Below are 24,225 nucleotides of genomic sequence, written 5' to 3' on the forward strand. Positions count from 1 at the left end.
TTTTTGCGCTTCTTTGCCTTGTCCGGCTGCTCGGTAGAGGGCGGAGTTTCTGTTTGAATTCCTAACGCATCGCTTTTCCAATCACTCGACTGATCGATGAAATGTTCGTTGACAAATTCGTTGAGGAGTTCTCTAGCCGTGATCGGAGCTGAGCCCGGGGCATCGTTTTTCACTGCAGTACCTACAAATATTATTGATTAATCATGATTATAGGCAATACACCAAAATTGAATGGTCTTTGACAACGAGTCCTAGTTTTAAAAAAAATTGATCATTAATTTTACCAAAAAAGGATTTTGTAAAACTTGTAAAAATCATGGTTTTGGGGAGTAATATAGGTGAGGGTGAACAAAATAAGACGCAAATAACATTTCATAATGCGTAAGACGTAATGATTGAGAAAGTAATATCGATAACATGTGTAATATAAAAAAAAAAAACACCTCATATTGAACACTTATTGATGTGAAATTGAGGTTATCGCCGGTGGCTCTAAAATTGTGTAAACTTTTGTATGTTTTGGCCTACTAAGTGCTCCATTGTTTTTGGAATGATGTATATAATCTAACAAGGTTACCAGTCGTATCACGTGCCTTTAAACGTTGTATAATATTGGGAACCGCTAAAGGCCTTCTTCTTCTCCCGATGATCTTCTGACTCTCTCGTCTCCTTCTGTCTCTCATCGCTCATCCATCTTCGTCTGTTGTACAGCTGGCCTGGGCTGCTCTCTACCACCGGCTCACTCTTTCCTCTCCGTCCACGTCCATGTTTACTGATGTGCTGCCCTATCTTGACCGGCGATGTTTGCCCATTAGTGCGACTCGTCGATTTCTTTTGCGACTGAAAGAAAAGTTTCATCATCATTATTATTATAAATATTATTATTATTATTATTATTATTATTATTAAAATATTGTCATTAATATTATTATTATCAGGATGGTTATTATTGATATTGTTAATATTATTATTATTATTATCCTTATTATTCCCATCATTCTTAAGATTATTTTCATTATTATCGTTGTTGTTCTTATTACTATTGTAACAGTAGTAGTAGTAGTAGTAGTAGTAGTAGTAGTAGTAGTAGTAGTAGTAGTAGTAGTAGTAGTAATAGTAGTAGATGTAGTACCTGTAGTATGACTCTGTGTGTGTGTGTGTGTGTGTGTGTGTGTGGGAGGGTGTCTTGACGCTTCAAATGATCAAAGCTGCTACAGAAGTTTGCATTAAAAGGTATCGAAAATATGAACAGACCAGTTGCACTATTGAAAAACAAGATTGATTTTGGTGGTTTTGCAAGTTCATACAATTAGAATATAGCCTCCTACACTTACATTTTAGTATTTTAACATTTCATACACCGTTTGCTTTTGCTTTCTTCCACCCCCCCCCCCCCCTCCCTTCTCTCTCTCTCTCTCTCTCTCTCTCTATCTTTCTCTCATCTTTCTTCTTTTTCTTGCGTCTTCATGAACTTGTAATTGTATCATCAGTGAAGAGCCCTTTTGAATATCAGCCTTTATTTAAAGGCCCATCCACTCCAGGGGGGTGTTTCACAAAGATACTAAGTTGAACGTATCTCTAAGTTGGACTTAACAATTATGGAAAGCTGTTAGCATCTTTGAAAATATTTTGTAAAAGTTATTTTAAAAGGCATAAAATGTTCATTCAAATCATTCATATTTTCTATTATCAAGGAGTTTTCATGTTCTTGATGTGGAATTTATGAAAAGTCAAAAATACTTGAATTCATGCTTTTTAATGTATTTTATTTTTAGGCTACAAATGGCTCTCCATAATATTTAAGTCCAACTTAGAGTTATGTTCGACTAGGGATCTTTGTGAAACATCCCCCCAGGACTGGAAATGAATACTGATAAAACACGATCGCAGTTACTTTCAAGACAAAAATTCAACCTATGGCAATTTCAATGGCCTTGTACGCCACTTTTGAAATGTGCAAACACTACGATGACATACGCAATCCGAATACGATTTTTACGGGTAAAATGCCCTTTTGATGATTTTTTCGAAAGCAATTGCGATAGTGTTCCAAGAAGAAGTTCGTTCGTTCTTGTCTCCTTAGATCAGATTAATGTATCTTCATCTTCGGAGTAGTTGCTTCAACCGGCCGTGTCAGACACGTTTCCCCGGGGTGCTAGATAGGACTCTTGTAGCGTGCCCCATTATTATACAATAACAATTAACATTACATTTAATTAAAAGAATGAAGCGATAAATATTACTCTCATTATCACGGGGAAAATATATTATATATATTATGAGTCAATTGATTTGGTCGATCCAGGTTGATGGCACAAACACGGCACTACTGGACAGAGATCCTAATAATTACAGAGCTTGGTCTTGTTGCTCTGTTCGCCAGCAGTTTAAGGATAGGGAATCCCGCGGCACATTGCTCACAAGAGTTTTAACAAGCCAAGCTTATACAGAGCCTATGAATATTTAAGAAGAAGTGAACTAAATACATACCATATTGAGTTTAAAACAGGCTCTAGCTTATCAACAACTCATTCAACATCTTCTTTCCTCTAAAAATATTTGTTGCTTGCACTCTCTTTGTATTTGTAATTGTTGGAGAATACACTGTTCACAACCATGACTACATAAACATAATCATTATGGATATGTCATTAATTGCGCGAACCTATCCCTGCGCATGCGCATCACGCAGTTTTATTATGACGTAACAAGTGGCAACGCATCTTCCATTGTTGCGTAATTATCGTATCATCATCGTATTATGCATGCGCATAAAATCGGGTAGTAAAGTGATTACGTCACACACCGCTAAAACAATGGAAACGCGTTATTTGTGGTGCGCTCGGTGCGAAAAAATGTGTCTGTCTGGAAGCACATCATTGTAAATTTTATGTTTTAGTTTTTTTTTTTTTTTTTATAGCAGATGTTTCTGCATTTATTGATAAATCAAATATAAAAACATTCAAATAACAAACATAGTACATAATATAATTGATTTACATAAAGAATGACAACTTAAATACACACAAATAGAAAATGCATAATTGAAAGCTTGAAAGTATCGGGGTAAGTAAAAATAATCAAGATAAATGCAGAGGCCAACTATAATAAGCAAGAATGCTTGAGCCGATAGCAGCCGGGAATGGGGGGGGGGGGGGAGGGGGTACATGGCGCTGTTTTAGGAGTATGTAGGGGAATAGAGTGTCACGTATAAAAAAATTGTTCAGAAAGTATCTAAATAAAAAGTGGAAAGAAATTTAAAAAAGAAAAACAAAATTGTGCAACTGTGTGCAAGTGGGTGTGTGCAGGTGAGTAAGTGTTCGATTCGTATTGTTAATGAACTGGATATCTAAAATAATTTATATAAACAAACAATAAAAAGCTCTGAGACCCTTATAATGTTTTTGAATATGTAGATATTAAATATTTATGTAGTTGTTGATGTAACCGATACAACAATGCAAGATTAGTGAGATGTAGAGGCAAATGATTTTGTTGAAAATATCTATTCATATTCAGAGTTTCTGTCAAAATATATTTACCGCAGAAGTAACAGGAGAAAGGGCCTCTGTACAAATATCTCTCACACAAATACATTGTAACATACACATAAAGACATTATACCCCCTCTCCTCTTTCTTTCTCTCTTTCTCCCTCCCTCACTCTTTCTCACTCTCTCCCTGTCTCTCTCCCTCTCTCCACCATCCCCCTCGCTCTCTCTCTCCCACTCCCTCTCTCTATCTCCCCCTCTCTCTCTCTTTCTTTCTCTCGCGGTTACTGTATCTCCCCTGTAATTTCCATTTAGTCTGTACTGTGCACATACTTCTTGCATATGCTTTCTCTTTGCTCTTTGCTCTGTGCCCCTCTTTTCCCTTCTTTAAACTATTATTTGTGTTCCATTCGCTTGATCATTGTTTAAACCATTCAGGCGTAGCCTACACAAGCTCTTTGCTTTAGCCCTTCCGTCATGATATCACCACAATATTATTTCTTCGTACTTTTGATATTAATGTATATTCCCCCTCAAAATGTAACTTTAGTGTAAAAAAATTGCCTTGATAAAAACTGATGCTACTCGGGTAGAGACGGGTACCGAGTGAACAGATCAATATATCTGGCCATGAGTGTCGATCCCGGGGGGGGGGGGGATGGGGGGACATATCCCCCCCCCCCCCCAATATTTCAGGTGGGGGGGGGGATAGCCTGTACAATCATCCCCCCAATAATTCACCATCAAAAAAAAAATGAAGAGAAAAATTAATGATGAGAGCCCGATGAGAGTAGTTAATGGTTATTACTCGCAAGATGACCATCAATATCCATTTTGCTATCTCATTTTCATAATATATATGTAAATGAGACAACCGTATATGAGACAAGAATAAATGGAACGGCTTCATCAGAAATTGATCAATTTATTCAATTTATTCAATCAATCAAGCATTATAGAAATGCAGTGCGCCAAATGCAAAGCCGCAGCGTTGAAAAGCAAAGAGCTGTTAAGCGCGAAGCGCAAAAGTGCAAAAAAAAGAAGTAGAGAGTGGGAGAGAGAGATAATGAGAGACAGAGAGGATACAGGCGCTTAGCCAGGGGGGCGGTCGCCCCCCAAAAAAACAAAAAAACAAAAGAAAAACAAAAACAAAAACGCAGGCCCAAAAAGAGAGAGAGAGAGAAAGAAGAAAGGAAGAGGACGTAGGAAAAAAAAAGATTACGAGTCGAGAACGGTACAACGAATCATCTTCTTTCCCTAATAATTTAATGAAACGTCAAAAGAAACTGAATTTAGACAAGGATTAAGAGTCGAGAACGGTACAACGAGTCGTCTTCTTTCTCTAATAATTTAATAAAAGATTAAAGCTTCTTCTCTGCACCCATCCCCCTAGGTCGCGCGCTTCGCGCGCTCTGTAAGTGATTCGCACTCTTCGCGTGCTTACTACCCAAGTTGCAAGCCATGTGGGACCCACATGGGTCCTATATTCTCTGAAATGTTATCTTTATTGAGGGTGACTTGAAAACAAGTTAATAACTTGTAAGGGAGGGGTGCAACCTGCCACACGCTTCTACCTCTTGGTTGCTTTGATCCATTGCCGAAAATATTTTGGCACCTATCATCCCCCTCCCCCCCCCCCCCCAACCACGGATACAAATCGACACCGTTGTATCTGGCACTGAATGAAACACCGCTGTTTAAAAAAAAAGATAGATAATAGAAGACGACTGAAAGAAAGTACGAACAAAACCAAATTCCCTGGACGGGAGAACGGGGAGGCAGGGTAGGTGGAACGGTGTTCTTAACTTTTCCTCGAGAATTCCTTATTTTATATAAATTTCGAAACGAGCGGTGTTTTATAGAGAGTATGTGGCTCGATACTGTTAAAATGATTACGGAGATGGAGCCTTTAGAGTTGACTCTATTCAGTTCAATTCAATTTAAATAATTCTATTGCAATAACTCACTCATTAATGGTTATAAAGTGAATATCAACTAAATTTTGCAAAACAACATTTTTGTAATTATACAAAGTAATACAAAGTTTTGGGAAATTTTAAAAATTGGCTGGATAGTGATTCTTTACAATTTTGATATTTTTGGATGCCCCTGTGGATTTATTATAAGCACTAGAAAAATTAGCCCCTAAAACACTTCTGCTTTCGAGAAAAATTGAATATCAAAATTGTCCTGGTGCTCCCGGTAAATTCTGATAAATTTCAAATTGCGCGTACGGCAATACAATGTTAGCTGCGACCATGAAAATCTCAGAATATGTAGTTGTGATATATAATTTCCAAACGGGAATAGGCAATCGGTCGATTTTAGTCAAGAAACATTGTTTTGTGGCTTTATTAATATCTTGACCTTAAGAGGGAGCTATACAACATAACGAGTTTATTATTTACAATTTCATCACTTTACACTGGATTTCAACATCGACAACGACCACTGGATATTAAATGATCGCATATATGCTTCCAATATGTTAATTTGAATCAATTTCATGACCCCATTCCAAAACTTTGTATTACCTTTACATATCGATAAGTAATCAAAGCATTTTAGGATACAAGATATATAAGCATAATCATAAATTAAGTCGAATTTTAAAGGAAAAGAGAAATCCACTAAAAGGCAGAGCTTTTATTTGTGTGGATTGCTCAAAAAGAAAAAGAGGAGGAAGGAAAAAAAGACACCAGGGAAATGAATAGAAGAAAAAAAAATCCATGTTTAATTTATTGAAATCAATGTTATTATTGGCACTCTTCTAGTGTGGGTCCAGTGGTCGGGGTAATCTGGTATTTTTGTTACAGGTTACATTTGCACCGGTCTTCAAATCGCAGATATATAGGAATTTATATTATAACTATGGTTAGGGGTAGGGTTAGTGTTAGGGGTAGGGGTAGAAATAGGGTTGAGCATATCGATGAGTACTGGGCTAAAGTTATGAATTCGGTCAGTGTCAATATTGACCAAGTAGTATTTGTCGACGTGTTTGACGTACGACCATCAGAGACCGAGCGAACGAGTCGGCGACGGTCTTGGGAAAGTTTGTCATTTTTTTATCACATGGGGAATAATGAAGATGGTGTACATATTTCCTGCTTGTATGGCTTCGACTACCGAAGTTATGACGATAAAGCGTGCAAACGTGGGACTATGATAATAATATTCATATTTGTATGACGCTTAATACTACGTTTCTAACTGCTTCACATTCTAATTATTATTACCCCTGTCTTTGGATTCATTTGCCAACCCGCACAATATAGTGCCAACGCTTTGGTTCCTGAGGAGGGGGCGGGGGGGGGGGGGAGCAAGTCCGGAAAATCGTTTGTGAGCAAACAAAAAATTAATTAATTTAAAAAGAAGACAACAGAAGAAGATTTTTTTTTTTTAATAAAAAAAAAATAAAAAAAAAAATCACTGTTCCTCTTTCTATTCTTCTTCCTGTTCCTAATCTTTTCCGGCGGGGTGGAGGAGGGGGGGGGGGGTGCATCCAGTGCCCCCTGTGTCCACTCCTGATCTATTATATTGTACAAGTTTTTGACACAATTTCAAAGCACCATTTTATTGATTTTGTTAATGTGTCACATGTCTGCAATAAACATCCTGGCTGAAAAACATGTCGTGAGATGAACCGAGTAATATAACGTTGCACTGTCGACGTCATTAATGTTCACGCTGTAGATACTTCCGGCGCACAGCAAAGCATAACAACCGTGCTATGTTTGTTGTGGCCTGTCATTCGAATAAATACACATTTTCACTGGTTGCTTGGCCCAATGATTATTCTGGATATAAATAACACTTGCCTTGTCGTCTTTACTTTTACATCACCAAAAGCTGTCTGTTGAAGCTATCGTGGGGCGTGTTTCACTAATTGATTTTTGTTTTGCATTCATGTTTATTTACAAACCTCTCGGCATTCATGTTATACTTTGAATGTCAAAATTAACACCTGAACATTGACTGGTCATGGCCAATGATTAATAGAGGAACACATTTTGCCCACACGGACCTTTCATTTTGTTTAATCTCTTAAAGGTAAACACCTCATTAAAAGTGCTCTTTAAATTAATTATTGCGAGCGCGCTTTTCTTCGGTTCTTTTATTTGTTAGAGATATAACAATAATACCAGCAGAAAGAAAAAAAATATGAACACATAAACATAAATACATGTAGACCTACTTAAACAATATGCATGTCCATAACCGTGAAAAAAAGAAGATGAATGGAATTTAGAGACGAAAAGCTAGCAGAGGCCAAAGTTCTGTCGATGGCTAGTTCCATACTAAGGTTGAAATATCATTTTTATTTAAAGGGAATGTAGCTTGGCAAATAATGGTTAACGCCATCTACGTCTTCTTTTGGACAACTGGACGTAAACGAATGCACTTGATTAACGATAGTCAGTGACTTAATCTCTACATGGTCAGCATTCGCGAAACAGACCGAAGTTCTCGTCACGCTTCGGTTTCGCGTATGTTGCACGCAAGTGATTGTTGCGGTCGCGTCATACGTAGTATATCCGATTGGCCCCGAGTCAGGCCACGGGAAAGACACGTAGTCTCGCCAGGTTACACTCCCTTTAACTTAAGCATCATATAGAATACAAAAACGGGGAGGGGGAGGGGATCATCAATTTGATTGACTTGCCGACGAGTATTTTAAAGATACAATCTGAATGGGGAGAAGTTCCACTCAAGCCCTCCCCTCCCCCATTAATTTGTTTAAACATCCGCCAGTGCTGAGTAGAATATGGACTGTTTAAAAGCATTGTCCTTGTTTTCTATCGAAAAGCAATTCTATTACAGGAATCCATGAAATAATGTAAATTGATTTGAAGGTTTAGATCCAAGATTGCTTTTCGCAGCCTGGGAACAACGGAAAACATGAATGATTGATTCCCGAACAAGCGGATTCTCTTCAATAAATGGTGTTTATGGTTATGTAATATGTATTATGCTATAGCGTCCGGGATAAATCTATACACATATAAAAAAAAAAAGCTTTATCTAGGGATTGAAATATTCAACAAAAAAACACAATCAGTCACGTTTTTGCCATCAAATGAAATCCGTCCTTGTCATCTACGACGTGTCATCACTTACATGGATCAGTTTAAAAACTTCGTCACTTTTTTGTAAAATCGCACTTTAGAATAAAACATTTCAAAATGCACTTTTATGGGTACCAGACAATAACTCATCCCTACAGCAAATCTCCCGTTATCATGGGCACATCAAAACCAATTTGCATTTGAATTGTCCATGCATTGATATTTAATCATAGGTACGATGAATGAAATTTGAAAATGGGCACACGTTCTGTCATTAATTCATTAGCTGTATTGTTGGGTTTTATCTCGTGTACTAGAATAATAGCAAAACCCCACAAATGCATGTCATAATCAATCAATTTCTTATTTTATTAGCTCGATAAAAGCTGCATAGACAGGATGCTTTTGGTCAATTAATTTCATAATCTGTGCGATCCTTTCAAAACTGTTTTTAAAGCACTCATTCTCGAACCAACTGTTTGTCCATCCAAAAGATGATCCCATCGGTTGCAAATGCGCATTGAATTTTAGCCTTAGGCTGTCATGCGATCGAGGCATAATATTATGATGTTCGTAAATTGCGGATTGTATTCACGATGAACAAACACAGTCGACATTGTCTGCTCGTCGGCAAAATGTCATTCTGTCGGTGTTTATTAGCTGGGGGTAACGTTTCATAAAGCCCCTTTCAAGTTTTATTTCATGACAAAATGTTATTCGCAGATCTTTGCCCAAAACATACATGCGACTAATTAAGAGAAACATTTTCTTCGAAACTTGATACCAGCTCTGCAGGACGTGGCGTAGCGGGATTCCGGGAGGGGGCACTGGGTTTATGGGTGGGGGGGGGGGGGGGGGGGGGGGCACCGATCATACTCGATGAATAAAATGCAAATCAAGAATGCCAACGAATCAAAATGGTGCGGGAGGGGTCTATTGGTGCTGGGGGGGGGGGGGGTCTATAATCATTCTTTTCTCCTATACTTTCCTTGCTAAATTTCCTTTTTATTATCTCTTTATCCTTTCCATCTCTTTTTTGTAATCATTATTATAATACTAAAAATGATTAGTAATAATAATAATGAAATTGATAATGATAATAATAATAATAATGATAATTATCATAATAGTCACATTAATAAAGAGCTTTCTACTACGTTTCTGAGCACTTTAGATTATAATATTATCCCTGTCTTTGGATAAAATTGCCGATACGAACATGATATTGAACACGCCCCACTCCCTGGGGATTATTCTGGTCGGATGCCATTTTACAAGCGCGCGCATGCCGAACCAACCCACATTAAGGCTCGTATCCCGACGGTTATCCATTTAACACCTGGATGGAGAGTGGCAAAAGTAGATTAATGTCTTGCCAAAGGACATTAGTTCCGCGGCGAGACTCAAATTGCGAACCATATTTATGATCCACAATCTGGTGACGTATTAACTACACAATTGATTATGAACTTTTCTTCTTCATCACCATCATCACTACCATCGTCATCGTCGTCGTCATCATCGTCGTCGTCATCGTCATCATCATTACCTTCGTTTCCTCTTCGTCATCATTATTAACACCGTCGACATCATCGTCATCATCATTACCTTCGTGTCCTCATGGTCATCCTTGTTAACACCGTCATCATCGTCATCGGCATTATCATCATCATTGTCATCGTCACCATCATCATTACCTTCGTTTCCTCATCGTCATCATTATTAACACCGTCGACATCGTCATCGGCATTATCATCATCATCTTATTCTTCTCTTCTTCTTGATCATCATCATCATCATCATCATCGTCGTCGTCGTCATCGTCATCATCATTACCTTCGTGTCCTCATGGTCATCCTTGTTAACACCGTCATCATCGTCATCGGCATTATCATCATCATTGTCATCGTCATTATCATCATTACCTTCGTTTCCTCATCGTCATCATTATTAACACCGTCGACATCGTCATCGGCATTATCTACATCATCTTATTCTTCTCTTCTTCTTGATCATCATCATCATCATCATCGTCGTCGTCGTCATCGTCATCATCATTACCTACGTGTCCTCATGGTCATCCTTGTTAACACCGTCATCATCGTCATCGGCATTATCTTCATCATCGTCATCGGCATAATCAGCATCATCATCATCATCATCTCCTTCTTCCCTCCCCCTCTTTCTCCTCACCTTACCATCAAATATCTGGCTACTCACACCTAGTTTTTTCCCAACATAATGGATAATCACAGATAACATTGCATTCGCTCTCCATCGCAGAATGTGTTTGGATGTCTTAATTAATATTGGTAGATCATGTCACGAGTATAAAAGTCCAGCGATGGCGCCTAAAGCCGTCTAATTGTGATAGCGAACGCTATAGAAAATGATCTGGAGAGCCGTCTGTAATAAATATTTCAACAGTAATCTGACTTGTTTATTTTGGGGGCGATAAAGATTTCAATGTGTCAAAATTTTCTGAAGTGTTGAGAAATCTTTTCCAATTTTAATCTTTCCTATCTCATGAAGTGCTCAGAAACCACGTTTTCTTGTGTACCCAGTGTTATACCTTTGCCACACTCAACCCAGGTGATGTAAATGGGTACCTGGCAGAAATTATTTCTTTGAAATGCTAGAGCGCCGTAATGGCAGCACAGCTAAAGCCGGGATAATAATCTCCAAGTTTGGAAGCGCTTAGTGATTGCAATAAGCGCTATATAAAAACTGAGTATTATTATTATTATTATACACCTATTCAACAGTACAACAGTGAGGCGATAGTGTTGGTAGGGGTGGGGGGGGGCAGTGCCCTGAATCAAATATCAAGTCCGTTTATTAATACATTATAAGAGGGCGTCAAGATTAGTTAATGAGATGAATTTTCTTATCCTTTTTTTTAATTTTTAAAGGCACACGTTGGTTTTGTAAATTCCTTAAAACCCCTTTTGTATTTTCTTTTGGATTTTTGAAATCACGTTTTGCAGTCAATGACCCCTATCTGTTATGAGTAATTCTGTTGTGACGTGATTTTTTTTTTAAATTCTTAAACCAATGAAATTGATTTCTGTTATAATGACAGATGAATCAATATATTCAAATCAATTCAATTCAATTTACAAGATCTCGTTATATTATGCTTCCAAAATGTCAAAATGAGACAGCCAACATATTGAAGGAAATTGTTCTTTGAAGTCACTGTCAGTATGTAATCTTCTAGACGAACAGATTTTTTAAATTTTAATTCTTAACCGAAGGCCGCGTGAAGTCGCTGATCTCCGAAAAGCGGAGGGACAACAATACACAGAGAGAGAGAGAGAGAGAGAGAGAGAGGTAATAATTTTTTACCCAGGACATCACATATCATTCATTATAACCAATGATAGGAATTAATCACAAAAAGATGGGTTGAGAGCAAAACCCCACATTTTGGGGCCGCCCCCCAAAAAAAATGCAAAGTAACTGTAGAGAAAGAGCATCTGTTTGGACAATGGCATGTGCAAATGCCGTCGTAATGGGAAATAATATAGAGGGGAAGAAAGAGTTCACATTGAGAAAACGAGAGACAGAAAGAGACAGAGAGATAGAGAGAGAGGGGAAGAAGGAGAGAGGGAGAGAGTGAGATGGGGAGAGGGATAGAGTGAGAGGGGGAGAGGGATGGAGGGAGAGGAGATGGTGACTTGCAAACGGTGAGATGAAAATAAAGAAACGGAAAGAAATTACAACAGAAATTTTAAAGAAAGACGGTAGTGAGGGAGAGAGAGAGAGAGAGAGAGAGAGACGAGGTAGGAGAGAGAGAGGGAGAGAGAGAGAGAGAGAGAGAGAGGGGGGAAGGTTAGGAGAAGGGGCGGCACGGATGACCACATTTGTAATTCATTGAAGTTGGCGGACCTCCCCTTCCATGTTTTTCTTTCCAAATAATTATTCAATCTGCAGTTCACGAAAGAGCGCCACATTCGTGTATCGCCATCATCATGCACACTTTCCTTCAGATCACTTCACTAGTCGCCAGTGGCGTAGACAGGTTCGTACACCTGGGGGGGGGGGTGACTGGGCTGCCAACGCTAGTGAGGGCGCGAAGCGACCGAGCGGGGGAGGGTGTGGGAGGGGGGGTGTCCCCCCCTCCCACGGTAGGGAGCTTTTGCAATTTTGAACTTGAAATCGTGCAATCTGATGCATACTTAATGAGGTAAAATAACACACACAAGCGTGCACGCACACACACACACACACCCACACACACATACACACACACACACACACACACACACACACACCCACACACACACACACACACACATACTACGCCTTGAATGGACCAAGGAGTTACTACACTCCTTGAATGGACAGACATACATCGACAAGATCTACACACCGTGGCATACGAATACAGAATGGACTGACACATAGTATTGCATATTGAACCACACTACGTATTTATTTATCTCTGTGAATTTTGCTGTTACACCTCTTCAGAAAAAAAACCAATGTCAACTGTGTACACGCAGGTATAGTCTTTGTTGTCTTGATAGGGGTATGTGGTTATGAATGAAAACAGCCTCTGTGGCCGTTGGTGAATAGAACACATAAACAACAAACAAATAACGATTAAACTTTGAACAATATGTCTGTTCATTATAAAGCATAATGAATACGTACATACTATGCTTTTTTTTACCTCAAAGAAACAGGCATAGTATCCATAGATGGATATTGGCTGGCGGCTCATTAACATACAGATACAAAAAAACATAAACAGTATCACTTTGATCCATGGAGTAACAATACTGCTTTGTAATTTTGTGAAAAAATCGGAACCATAACGGCATTGCATCGTTTCAAATTAGGGCATTATTTACTTCTATTTGATCTCAGTCTTATAATAGTAATAGTAATAATAATAATTATAATAATAATAATAACAATAATAATAATAATAATAATAATAATAATAATAATAATAATAATTTTGAACACGCAAAACTCGTGGTTATCTTGTGGTTTCCAAACCACAAGATAACCACAAAATACTTGTAAGATTTTCTTTTTTTTACCGTCTGAATTGGCTTTCACCGTGTGAATGCGGCTAATAACAATAAACAAAATTACAATAATGATGAGGATTATTATTATCATCATCATAATTATTATTATTATTAATATTACAATTGTTATCATTATTATTATTATTACTATTATTATCATCATTATGACTTATTAAGTAAGCAAATATCATTCCCCAAAACCTGGGGGGGGGGATGATTGTACATGCCATCCCCCCCACCTTGTGAGGTGGGGGGATGCATCCCCCTCATCCCCCCGTTGTCTACGCCCCTGCTAGTCGCTATTGATATTTAGTAATTTGCAAAACAAACAAAGATAGTACTTACATTGTTCAATCGATTAAAACGCCCATGTAACAAATTTCTGGCTTATATTGGTACGGTCAGCTTAACTTTGACTCCAAATAATAACGTTCCCCAGCAGTGATAACAAATATCGTTATCCTCCAAATAAATATCGACAACACTGTATTTTCAGGACCATTGTAACGAGTTGCGACTGATTTGAAGCAACTTTTAATTAATCGCAACTTCTAACTCTTAAGTACACAGTTGCGACTGATTTTTAAGTTACGATTGATTTGAATCAATCGCAACTCTTTACAATACAAATGTAATAATCATGCCGTTGTGTTGGCAATTTCAGGAAGTTTAGTCCAAGACGGGCATTGCTAAAGAGGTTGGTGGGTAGTCACCCCCCCCCCCCCCCATTTAAAATCACTTAAAATAACATATCTCAAAGTATTGTCGGAAAGTTTTTTTTTTCAGGCCCCGGCGGCAAGTGAAGAAAAAAATAGATGATGACTATATATTTTTTACATCTTAGAATGTTTGGCTAGCTTGTCAGCGAATTCAATCCGACCACCCCTCCCCACCATGATGGTCATGCGACGATCCAAATTCCCACCAACCTAAGCCTTCATTTGTATGTTAAAAAATGGTTGTCATTAAAGACTCCACTTTTAAATCATTTAAACATTATTCCAACTTTGTATGGAGGTGACGTGTATGTAAATTTCACCAGACATTTTTATTGATTCCATTAAACCGCGATGGGCTTTTTTTAAAATGACGATGACGTAAAATGTCATTCGCTTCACATTTAATATATAAAACAAACAGAGAGCTCACTGAATACGTGGAGGACCTTTTTTGAGGGCATTTGCCATTTATTAATTTTTTTTTCATTCAGTCTTCTTTAAAAACACAGGGTAGCTCCATTCAGTGGCACAAGGCCTGCTCTACAAGGGGGTCATGTGTCAAATGGATATTACAATGTTTACAGTTAAAACATAACATAAAAACATAAAGTACTTGGCAAATAAAGTATATATCATTGGATGATTGGTTGCTTTTATTCATATTCCACGCCAGTAAATAACAAAGCATAATACATTTTTACAAAACATTAACAAAATGTGGGTTTTGTAAGAGTAACGAATTAACTAGCAAGTAGGGTTTTCATTTTTGGAAGGTGGAAGTAGCCCGCTAAACTGGCGGGGTAGCTGTGTAACTCAGTATTTTTCCTAAACGTTATTTGACGACCTGTAGAATTAATTGATAGGTATAGTAAACAATAATGGGCCTAGAATTGAGCCCTGAGGTACACCGCAATCAATGGAAATAATACCTGAATAAATATCATCAATAACTACATGCTGCTTTTCTATTATGGAGGAAGTTCCTAAATTACTCCATTTAACCGGTTGACAAATGAATTCTATAATTCATAAAAGGCTGTATACAGGAAAAATCAGGTTCCATGCAGTAGGCAACGGGTTAACGACAAGTTTTAAAAAATATATTTTATTTTATTTTTGCGGCTGTTTACCGCGTCATATCTAAACGAATGGTACTTGTCCCATTTGCAGGCCAAAAAAATGAAAAGGTTAAATTCCAACGGCATTAGAAAGATAATACTAATTCAGAACTTCCTCAAAAAAGGTGGGGTTTGAAAATGTCTTCAAGTGGGAAAATAACGACTATTGATTGTCAAATCGACTTAGGAGCTATAGAGCCAATAAGTAATAGTCTTGATTTTCAGACCTGTACCGAATGGTCATACGTTTTATGCTGCGCAAGGATTCAATCAGTTTAATTTTGGCCATCACAAGAAGTGGGTTATTAATGTAGACAAATGCTCATATACCTTTTACAGCTCATGTTATGTATGTTATTACCAAAGAAGAAAAAAAGCCAGTCACTCACTCAATAGTGTCTGACAGTGAAGTCTAGCAAGTAAACGGGTTTTCTTGCATAATTTGAATATTAGGACACTGCCAATGTTTAAATTTCACAGATAGGATACATGACATATTCATAATTCCTGCAAAGTTCTACAGAATTTGAGGTTGGCTGCAAAAGGGATATAGTACCTTTAAGGCAAGTCTTGTGCGTCACCTTTTGAAATATCAATGATATGATCCGAACATGATTTCTATTGAAAAAAAAAATAGGGTACTGCAATTACCCTCTAGGTCACCGTGATTTCTTGAAAAATCCCCGCGGTCGTGTTTTTAGGTACATCCAATTTGAAATCCATCACTTGATAGCGCTATCACACGTTGTCTCTTGTGCTTTAAAAATTGCTGCTTATTCACAATTATATTCAGTTTAGTTAAGTTTATATTCATTCTCCGCTTTACATAACCTAGTGCAAAAATTAAACTCTGCTTCGTAACATAATTATTATCGTGCTTCTATACTCAAATCACTCTCTTTTCCTTAATGTTTACCTTATCGTTTACCTTATCTATTTTGATTATTATCGAAGATATTAATATTTGTAAGATTATTTAATTTGGTGCAAGAAAGTAGAGTACGTTCAGTAATTATTGAAAGACATCCATACATCCGACAACCCTCCTATGTCTTCGAGCCATTAGCTACTTATTTTTAGCTCCGGTTTTTTCTTTCTTTGTAGCGAATATTCATTTCAGTCCTTATTTTTCCAGACCATGTGTTGCAATTAGTAGTGCTGTGACGACCAAATTACGAACTCACCACATTGTTTTGCATAGCAATTAGTTTTGTTGACCCAAATCTGAATGAAAATCGATATGAAAAATAAACATGCTTAACATCCGGAGTATGACTTCGGAGTACTAATGGCTCAATATGTTTAGTTTTGTTATAGATGGGGGGGGGGGGGGGGGGGGAGGAAGCAGGTACGCAACCGAAGATTGATTCCCAATTATTTGGCCTGCAATAAATGGAAATATGTACCTTTTGATTATGGTTATGGTTAGGTGAGAGTTAGATATAGGTAATAGGGTTAGGGTTAGATTTACGGTTGCATTAATTTTGAGTAAATCTTTAGAATCAGAATGTAAAATATTCTGTGATAGATGTGTTCATGTAATGTGGAAGAAAATCAGTCCGAAAAAACATGCAATATTGTTGTAATTTAATCTTTTGCACAGAGTAGACTCCCCTTGTGCACGATATCAGTTCTGTTTAAACTATCCAATGCATATCCATGGTAACAGTATCATGGAACACAGATAACATCATAATATTGATTTAAACATGGTAGTGCGGGCATGTGCGCGTTGCTATAGCTTCCCACTCGAAATAAGAATTTCATGTACTCTCTTATTAAACGCGGAGAGCGAAGAAGACATGATAATATGATCCTTCTTTGAGTCGTATCACTTCCTTTGGCGGCGAATCCGCTTCAAATTAAAGCAAAAACCCCTTCAAAGTAGTGGTTGAATTAATCTTTTAAGAAAATATTCCACTATTTGAGCATGATTTTTTACTCCAAACGAGGCGATCACCAATATAATAATTCCCCAAAACTGGATTCCCACTGCTGTACTCTAAATAGAGATTGGTAAATATTGATCATATTATTAGTTGAAAGGGAACATGCATGTGTGTTGGTGGGAAAAGAGACCCAATATAATATAATATAAAAATGTACATATTCTCTTTCTTACTCAACATGGCTAAAGTTTACCCAACTCTTTTTTTGTAGTGTGTACATTTAGAAGAAAGAAACATCCCTTCTTTTCGGATATTCCTTCTGCTAAGGAGACGGATATTGACCAATTCTCAACCTCCCTGGGAAATTACCACGTTCTTATAATTGACACATCAATAAAATCGTTAAAAACCAAGATCACGTGCCCTAGATCAGTGAAAGGGACATTTCTGAATTGAGAACAAGTCATCGAGTTCAATCATTATCATCATCACCACCACCACTTTTTTTGTAATTATCATTTTGACATTTGACTGCATCGCGTCTAACATGGAACTGTGTGATGGCAAAGTTATCAGCCAAGGAGAAATTGCAAACATTTCGACTGAGAAAATTGTCAATCGTGAAATGCAATAAGCGGGAGTGTTGCCTAATGAAAGTTATCAAGACATTTTTTGTATTTCTAAAAGTTATTAGAATCGCCCTGAATAAAAAAAGGGAAATTTTGGCGTAACCATCTCCAAAACAAGAAAAGAAAAAGAATCTGGTGACCTACAAATGCGACTTATTTTCTTTCATCGTATGTGATAAAGTGGTGCACCTCATTAATGCGAAATTGTATTTAATTTCAACTACATTTATAAATAAAAATATAGGCTAAACATATAAACCGAAGGAGAATGTGTCTGATAAGTAATGCCTAGTTTATGCCTGGATTACATTTGGCCTGTGATTAGTCTACGGAGCCCGTATCCTGCCCGTATCCGCTTTTCCGTGCGGCCGTGGGATTTTCGTGCGGATTCACTGGCTCTGCGGCCTCTACGATTTTGTTTCGCGGGAAGTTATACAAATTCGAAAAATCGTAAGCCTGTAGACTTGTCGTAGGTGGCATTGCACAATCCCCACACGGGCATCGCGCAGAGGCCTTAACCTGATCGTGCAGCAAACGCACGATTTTCGGTAAGCATGCATGGGGGCAAAAAAACGCTGAAAAACGGCAAGGCGGCTGCACGGTCGCTACGCCTTCTCCGCGCAACCTCTGTACGAAAGCTACACGAGCTACGTACGATTCTCGTGCGGAGGTTGCTTATACTGCACGGGTGCTGCGCTGAAATTGCGCGATTCCGTACAATCTTCCAAGCAGCCTCTGTACGGATTTGCCCCGGTCTGCCGACAAGGGCCAATGTAGAAGTGGCCCGATGCTCGTAGATAATGTTAACACAAACATCTTAGCCCATAGCCTCCTATATGATGCCCCCAAATCGCACGAAAAATCGTAGACCAATTTATCGTATGGCGCCCAGGGCAATGTAATCCAGGCGTAATTACTTCTGTGAATCGTTTCATAGCGACTTATTAGTAGAGTATATGCCAGAAAATCAAGAAGATAAGTTGGGTGTTTAATGAGATCGTCCTAAAGGACTCAATCAGATGATATGTGAGGTTATAGGCTTATCATTCGTACACAAAGAAAGCAGTTTTTAAAAATGATGCTTAAAGAATCTATGTATGCGTTTATTGTAATTAGGCATAATGGTGCACGGTGCGCCTGACTCTGTTCCGAACAAAAATTGATTGATTGATTGATTGATTGATTTTTATTCGACAAGCTTCCAACATACAACAATATACAATAATAACAGATCAAAAATAAGTCAGCTTGAACAGGATAACCCACGAAAGCTCGAGAGCTTATTTCCAGTGGGGTCCCTTACAGACATGTATCAAATTAATAAGTTAAAATAGTAATATTTACAAAAAGATCAGAAAATTAAAAGAACTACTTATTAAAGATAATAATAATAATAACAACATTAAACTGATGATAGAAATGATATTAAGTACAAAAATAAAAAGAAGAAGGAGAAGAAGAAAAAGAGGAAAGGGAAGAAGAGGAAAATAATGATGAATTTGTAGAATTTCTATAGCGTACGAAAACATAAGTATATACAACATGAAAAAGTATGAACCGACAGAAGAATAAAAATTTCAATCATATAACATGTCATTCACTTCTCTTCTCTGACTGTCAAGTATTATGTATTCCTTTAATTTCCTCTTAAAATGATCATAGTTTCCTATTTCTTTTACACCATTGGGAAGGGAATTCCAATAACGAATTTCCAATACTACCTACTCTTTCTGGTAAGTTAAAGTTGAATCGGCTATTTCTTGTATTATAATCATGTACGTCAGTAACAAGATCGAAGTTGGATCGAATATAATGATTCGACCTAGTATGATATATTTTATGCACGTGATGCAATATGAGTTGTTTTGATCTTTGGTCGACTTCAAGAAAACCAGCTTTAGAAAGTTCGCTGTAGCCAACATGAGTTCTTGGACCAGAACAGTTGATAAATCTCACCATTTTGTTCTGTATAATCTTCAGCTTCTTTTATTCTGACTTGTTTATGTTACTATACCATGCAGGGTTAGCATAGTCAAATAAACATTCAATAAGAGCAAAACAGAGTGTACGTCTTGCTTTTAAATCCATACAACTTTGATATCTGTACAAAAATTTCAGACGAGAATTTGCTTTTTTTACAACTGATTCTACTAAAGATGAAAATAAAATTGCGCTAGCCAACTCAATGCCTAAATACTTCACAGACTCTTTTCTCTTGATTGCTTGATTATTGTGTGTCACTTTGAATTCAAATGACTTTTTAGAACTACTTTTAGAACAAAATGAAATGCTTTCTGTTTTTCCCAAGTGTAAAGAAAGCTTTTTATCAGTCATCCAATCGACACACGTAGACAGCTGTTCACTGAGCTTTTCCTCAATATATGTAGGATCAGGATTTGAATAGAGTAGTACGCTGTCATCTGCGTACAATAATAGTTTGAAGTCTGTTATACAAATACACATATCATTTATATAACTTGAAAATAGAATTGGGCCTAAAATGCTCTCCTGAGGAACACCGCATGTTATAGGCATTAGTTTGGAACGAATATCATGAATGGCCACTACTTGGTGTCGATTAGATAAGTAGGATCTGAACCAATCTAAACTTGCCTTATCAAAACCCATTAGTTGTAACTTCTTCAATAAGACGCAATGATTAACTGTATCAAAAGCTTTTTGCAGATCAAGGAACACCATACCAACAAAGCGCCCTTGGGAAGTTTCTGTCCTCAAATAATCAGTCAAATAAATTAGACATGTTTCAGTCGAATAATCATGTCGAAAACCAGATTGAAATTCATAAATTATATCATTTTCTTTGAAGTATCTTTCAATTTGAACACAGACCGATTTTTCTAGAATCTTTGATGCTACGTTTAAAACACTAATAGGTCTATAGTTGCTAAAAACAGTTTTATCTTTCTTTTTATAAAGTGGAGTCACTTTTGCTATTTTCATATCCTCTGGAAAAGTACTCGTCAAGATAGATAGGTTCATTAAGTAACTTAGAGGCTTAAATAAAACCTTCGCACCATCTTTTAGAAATTTAGCTGGAATCAAGTCTAACCCAGTACTTTTTGATACATTCAACTTACGTAACTCTTTGCAAACAAATTGTTCACTGATTGGTAATAACTCGAAGCTGTTTTCACGCTGTAAAACTCACGAATACAATCATTGTCTGCGCTGAAAAGAAAGACGGCGCCTACAGCACTCGAAATATTGAATTTGCACATAGATTTAAAAAGAAATCATGTTGTTGTGTTGTGTTTTGCTTTAATTCGGTCTAATCGTCGACGTAAGTGTGGTAGCAGGTAATTTTCGATTGATGTCAGTTGCTCTAGAATCAGGCCTTTTTGTAGCCAGTTTGACCCAACACGCACATCTAAAAACCAGGCCTAGCTGTCGAGCAAATGCCCGCCGAAAATCCATGTTTCTTGCCGCATAAATCATCGGGTTCATTGCACTATTCGAGAAGGCGATTTTGAAACAGATGAGTTCGTAGATGTACACCTCGTCCCGATGGACGTCGGGGACGATGACGTCAATGATGGTCATAAACGATGCCGGCAGCCATCCGATGACGAAGAGGCCGAAAACGAACATGATCGTTACGGCGGCTTTCAAGTCTTTTTTGAGCGTTGTCCCGTACTTGGCCCGAGCGAATGCTTTTGTTTCAAGAACGCGCTCGAGCGCGGCTATCCGACGTCGATGACTACGGGCGACGCGGTAGATGCGAAAATACCAATAGGACATCAGCGTAAGCGGCACACACATGATGAGCAGGACTGTCAAGAGACGATAGCTCTTGTCCTGGATGAAGAGGAGATCGCAGGCGGTGTCGTCGAATTCGTGAACGTTATTCCACGCGAAAGCGGAGGAGCTAATCACCAGGGTTATCAACCAAACGCCGGCGATAAAACATGCTACCCGACCGTTCGTCATCGTCTGCTGGTAGGTGAATGGCGATGTGATGGCGAGAAATCGATCAAAGGCGACCACGGTGATGTGCAAGATGGTGAGAAACACCATGGTGGCGATTACGGCGCTCAAGGACAAGCAGGCCCACGGCGAGACATCGGGCATGAACCCCAATCCGGCGATGATATCGAGAGGTATGCAGATGATAGCCAGCAGGAAATCGACCACGGCTAGACTGGCCAGGAAGATGTTGTTCTGAGAGCGAAGTGAGGGCGTCCTGGCGACACTGAGTATAACCAGTGTATTGCCAATCAGTATGACCACGGCTATTACAATATCAAAGACAAAGAAGCCTATGATTTGGCTTTGGGCTAGGCACAGGTAACCGGCACATCTGAGCTCTGGTCTGGTTGTAGAGCTGACCAAAACTTCCGAAGGCATGTTACTGAAACGTTGTTGACAACCGGAGTCAACGCATTCATCCATAAGCTGAGAGGATTGAGAGGACATATCGAATTGTGAAGGTTTTGTCTGATAATTTCAATTCCATCAAGCGACGAACATTTGGAGAGATATGATCGGGTGGTCCATCTCAAAACTGTAAATGAGTCACCGAATTGTCGTTCTAGATAATCCGCATTCTCCAAATAGGCAGTAAGGTTTTTTATTTGTTTTGGTTTTTTAATCGTAAAAGTCTTTTTTTTTAAATCACTAATAATGTGCATGACGTAAACGGGCGGGTTCGATAACAATGATGTTTTGATGTCGCAAATGTTTTCAATTAAGTGATGACATGACATTTTACTTGTATCAAGGCAACACTGAAACCCGCCAAGGGCGAACTGATCGTCTTCATTAGAAGTCGACGTCTTGTATAGATTTCTCACCCTCCGTTTATTACACACTTGAATATTAAGCCTGTACAAATGGAGCAATGAAGTTGTAACAAATTAGGAAAACTCGTTTGACGGATGGAGACCACTGTGTAACTGGAGTAGCATGGAATCGAACAAGTGTTTTCGGTTTGCGAAAAAGCTTGATTATCGATGGTTTCTGATGATATATTGCACTGACGTGCGATGAGCGTGTGACTGTTTGAAGGGGAGTGGTGGTGGTGGTGGTGGTGGTGGAGACGAGAGATTGGGACTGGATAAAGGAGGAAGGATAAAGATAGGAGATAGAAGAGAGAGAGAGAGAGAGAGAGAGAGGAGGGTAGTGGGGTAGGGAGAGAGAGGGAGAGAGAGAGAGAGAGAGAGAAAGGGAGAGTGCGGGTAAGAAAAGAAAAAGGGGAATAAAGAGAATGAGGATAAGGTAAAAGGGAGAGGTGGAAGACTGAGATAATAATCTGAATATATTTATATACCGCTTAATGCGAAATATCATCGCTAAGCGCTTAACAGATATCATAACCTTGGTTATCGGATTCATTCACGCACAATGTGCACCATCTTCACTCCATGGGGAGTGTTCCTACCATAGCACAAAGCTGTTTGGAACCAGCAACTTTGACAACTTGGCCAGTATATTATGACGCCACAGTTCGGTACTCTGTTGTAGCCAGAATATTGATATGAATCAGTATCATAACAACATTCATCCGATGTTACAAGTCACCGCACTATATGATAGCGAAAACTATAGTGATATTTATGTTGGTGCCTTACGGTACTTTACACATCCGTGCTCCCATTACCCTGTTCACAGAACTAGAACTATGGATCCATAACTGGATATTATGATGGGGTCGAACTTATTAGAACATCATTAATTGGTGTTACAACGTAATTACAACGCTATGCAAGCGAAATATACAGACTGTGATTGAAACAATTAACAGCAGAAGCAGAATCCGTAAAATAGGACTTTTAGATTCGCACGAAGACAATTATGTCTATGCTACGATCGACGTCCTTTTAATGCACTGCCTTGAATGGACGTCACACGTATCAGTCCACGCAAATCTAAAAGTCCCTAATGATAAATGATCAGCAATGTGAAGTCACAATCGGTAGTCGTGGTGATAATATCATTAAACTTTTAAAGCTCACGGTTTACTTACTATTTAATCGCGTTGAGTCCCTGACTCTGAAGGTATCTGAAGTGACTGTACCTTTTTTCGAGATCATTAATCAGTCCAATATGCGGCTATCGTGAGTATAACGAGGTGGGAGAAATGTCTCAAATGCCGATTAATTACCAATTGCCAGACAGAGTTGGTCATTACCACAAAAGCAAAGCGCTAGACTGGGACCTGATAGTTAGTTTAATCACGTGAAAGGTAATTTGTATTCATGCAGGTAGAGACTGTTTGAAGGGTTCAAATTTTGAACAGATAACGACCTCAC

General features: G+C 38.2%; 1 protein-coding gene across 1 annotated transcript; it reads right to left on the reverse strand.

Annotated features, from left to right (window-relative positions):
- Nucleotides 1–585: 585 nt before the first annotated feature.
- On the reverse strand, nt 586–22,390 carry LOC105439654 (tyramine receptor 1-like). The gene is made up of 2 exons (XM_011668874.2): nt 21,353–22,390; nt 586–840 (listed from the first exon to the last, which is right to left on the reverse strand). The coding sequence occupies exons 1-2, from the start codon at nt 22,388–22,390 to the stop codon at nt 586–588; spliced, it is 1,293 nt and encodes a 430-aa protein (XP_011667176.2).
- Nucleotides 22,391–24,225: the final 1,835 nt, after the last annotated feature.

The sequence above is a fragment of the Strongylocentrotus purpuratus genome, unplaced genomic scaffold, assembly GCF_000002235.5.
Source record: "Strongylocentrotus purpuratus isolate Spur 01 unplaced genomic scaffold, Spur_5.0 spur5_scaffold_3, whole genome shotgun sequence".
NCBI classification, from domain to species: Eukaryota; Metazoa; Echinodermata; class Echinoidea; order Camarodonta; family Strongylocentrotidae; genus Strongylocentrotus; species Strongylocentrotus purpuratus.

Excerpts from the sequence above, each read along its gene's own strand:
- LOC105439654 (XM_011668874.2), bottom strand. The coding sequence starts at position 22,390 with ATGTCCTCTCAATCCTCTCAGCTTATGGATGAATGCGTTGACTCCGGT. Across the intron at positions 841-21,352 it reads TTGCTCGACAGCTAGGCCTG|TCGCAAAAGAAATCGACGAG; the intron begins GTTTTTAGATGT and ends CTTTTCTTTCAG.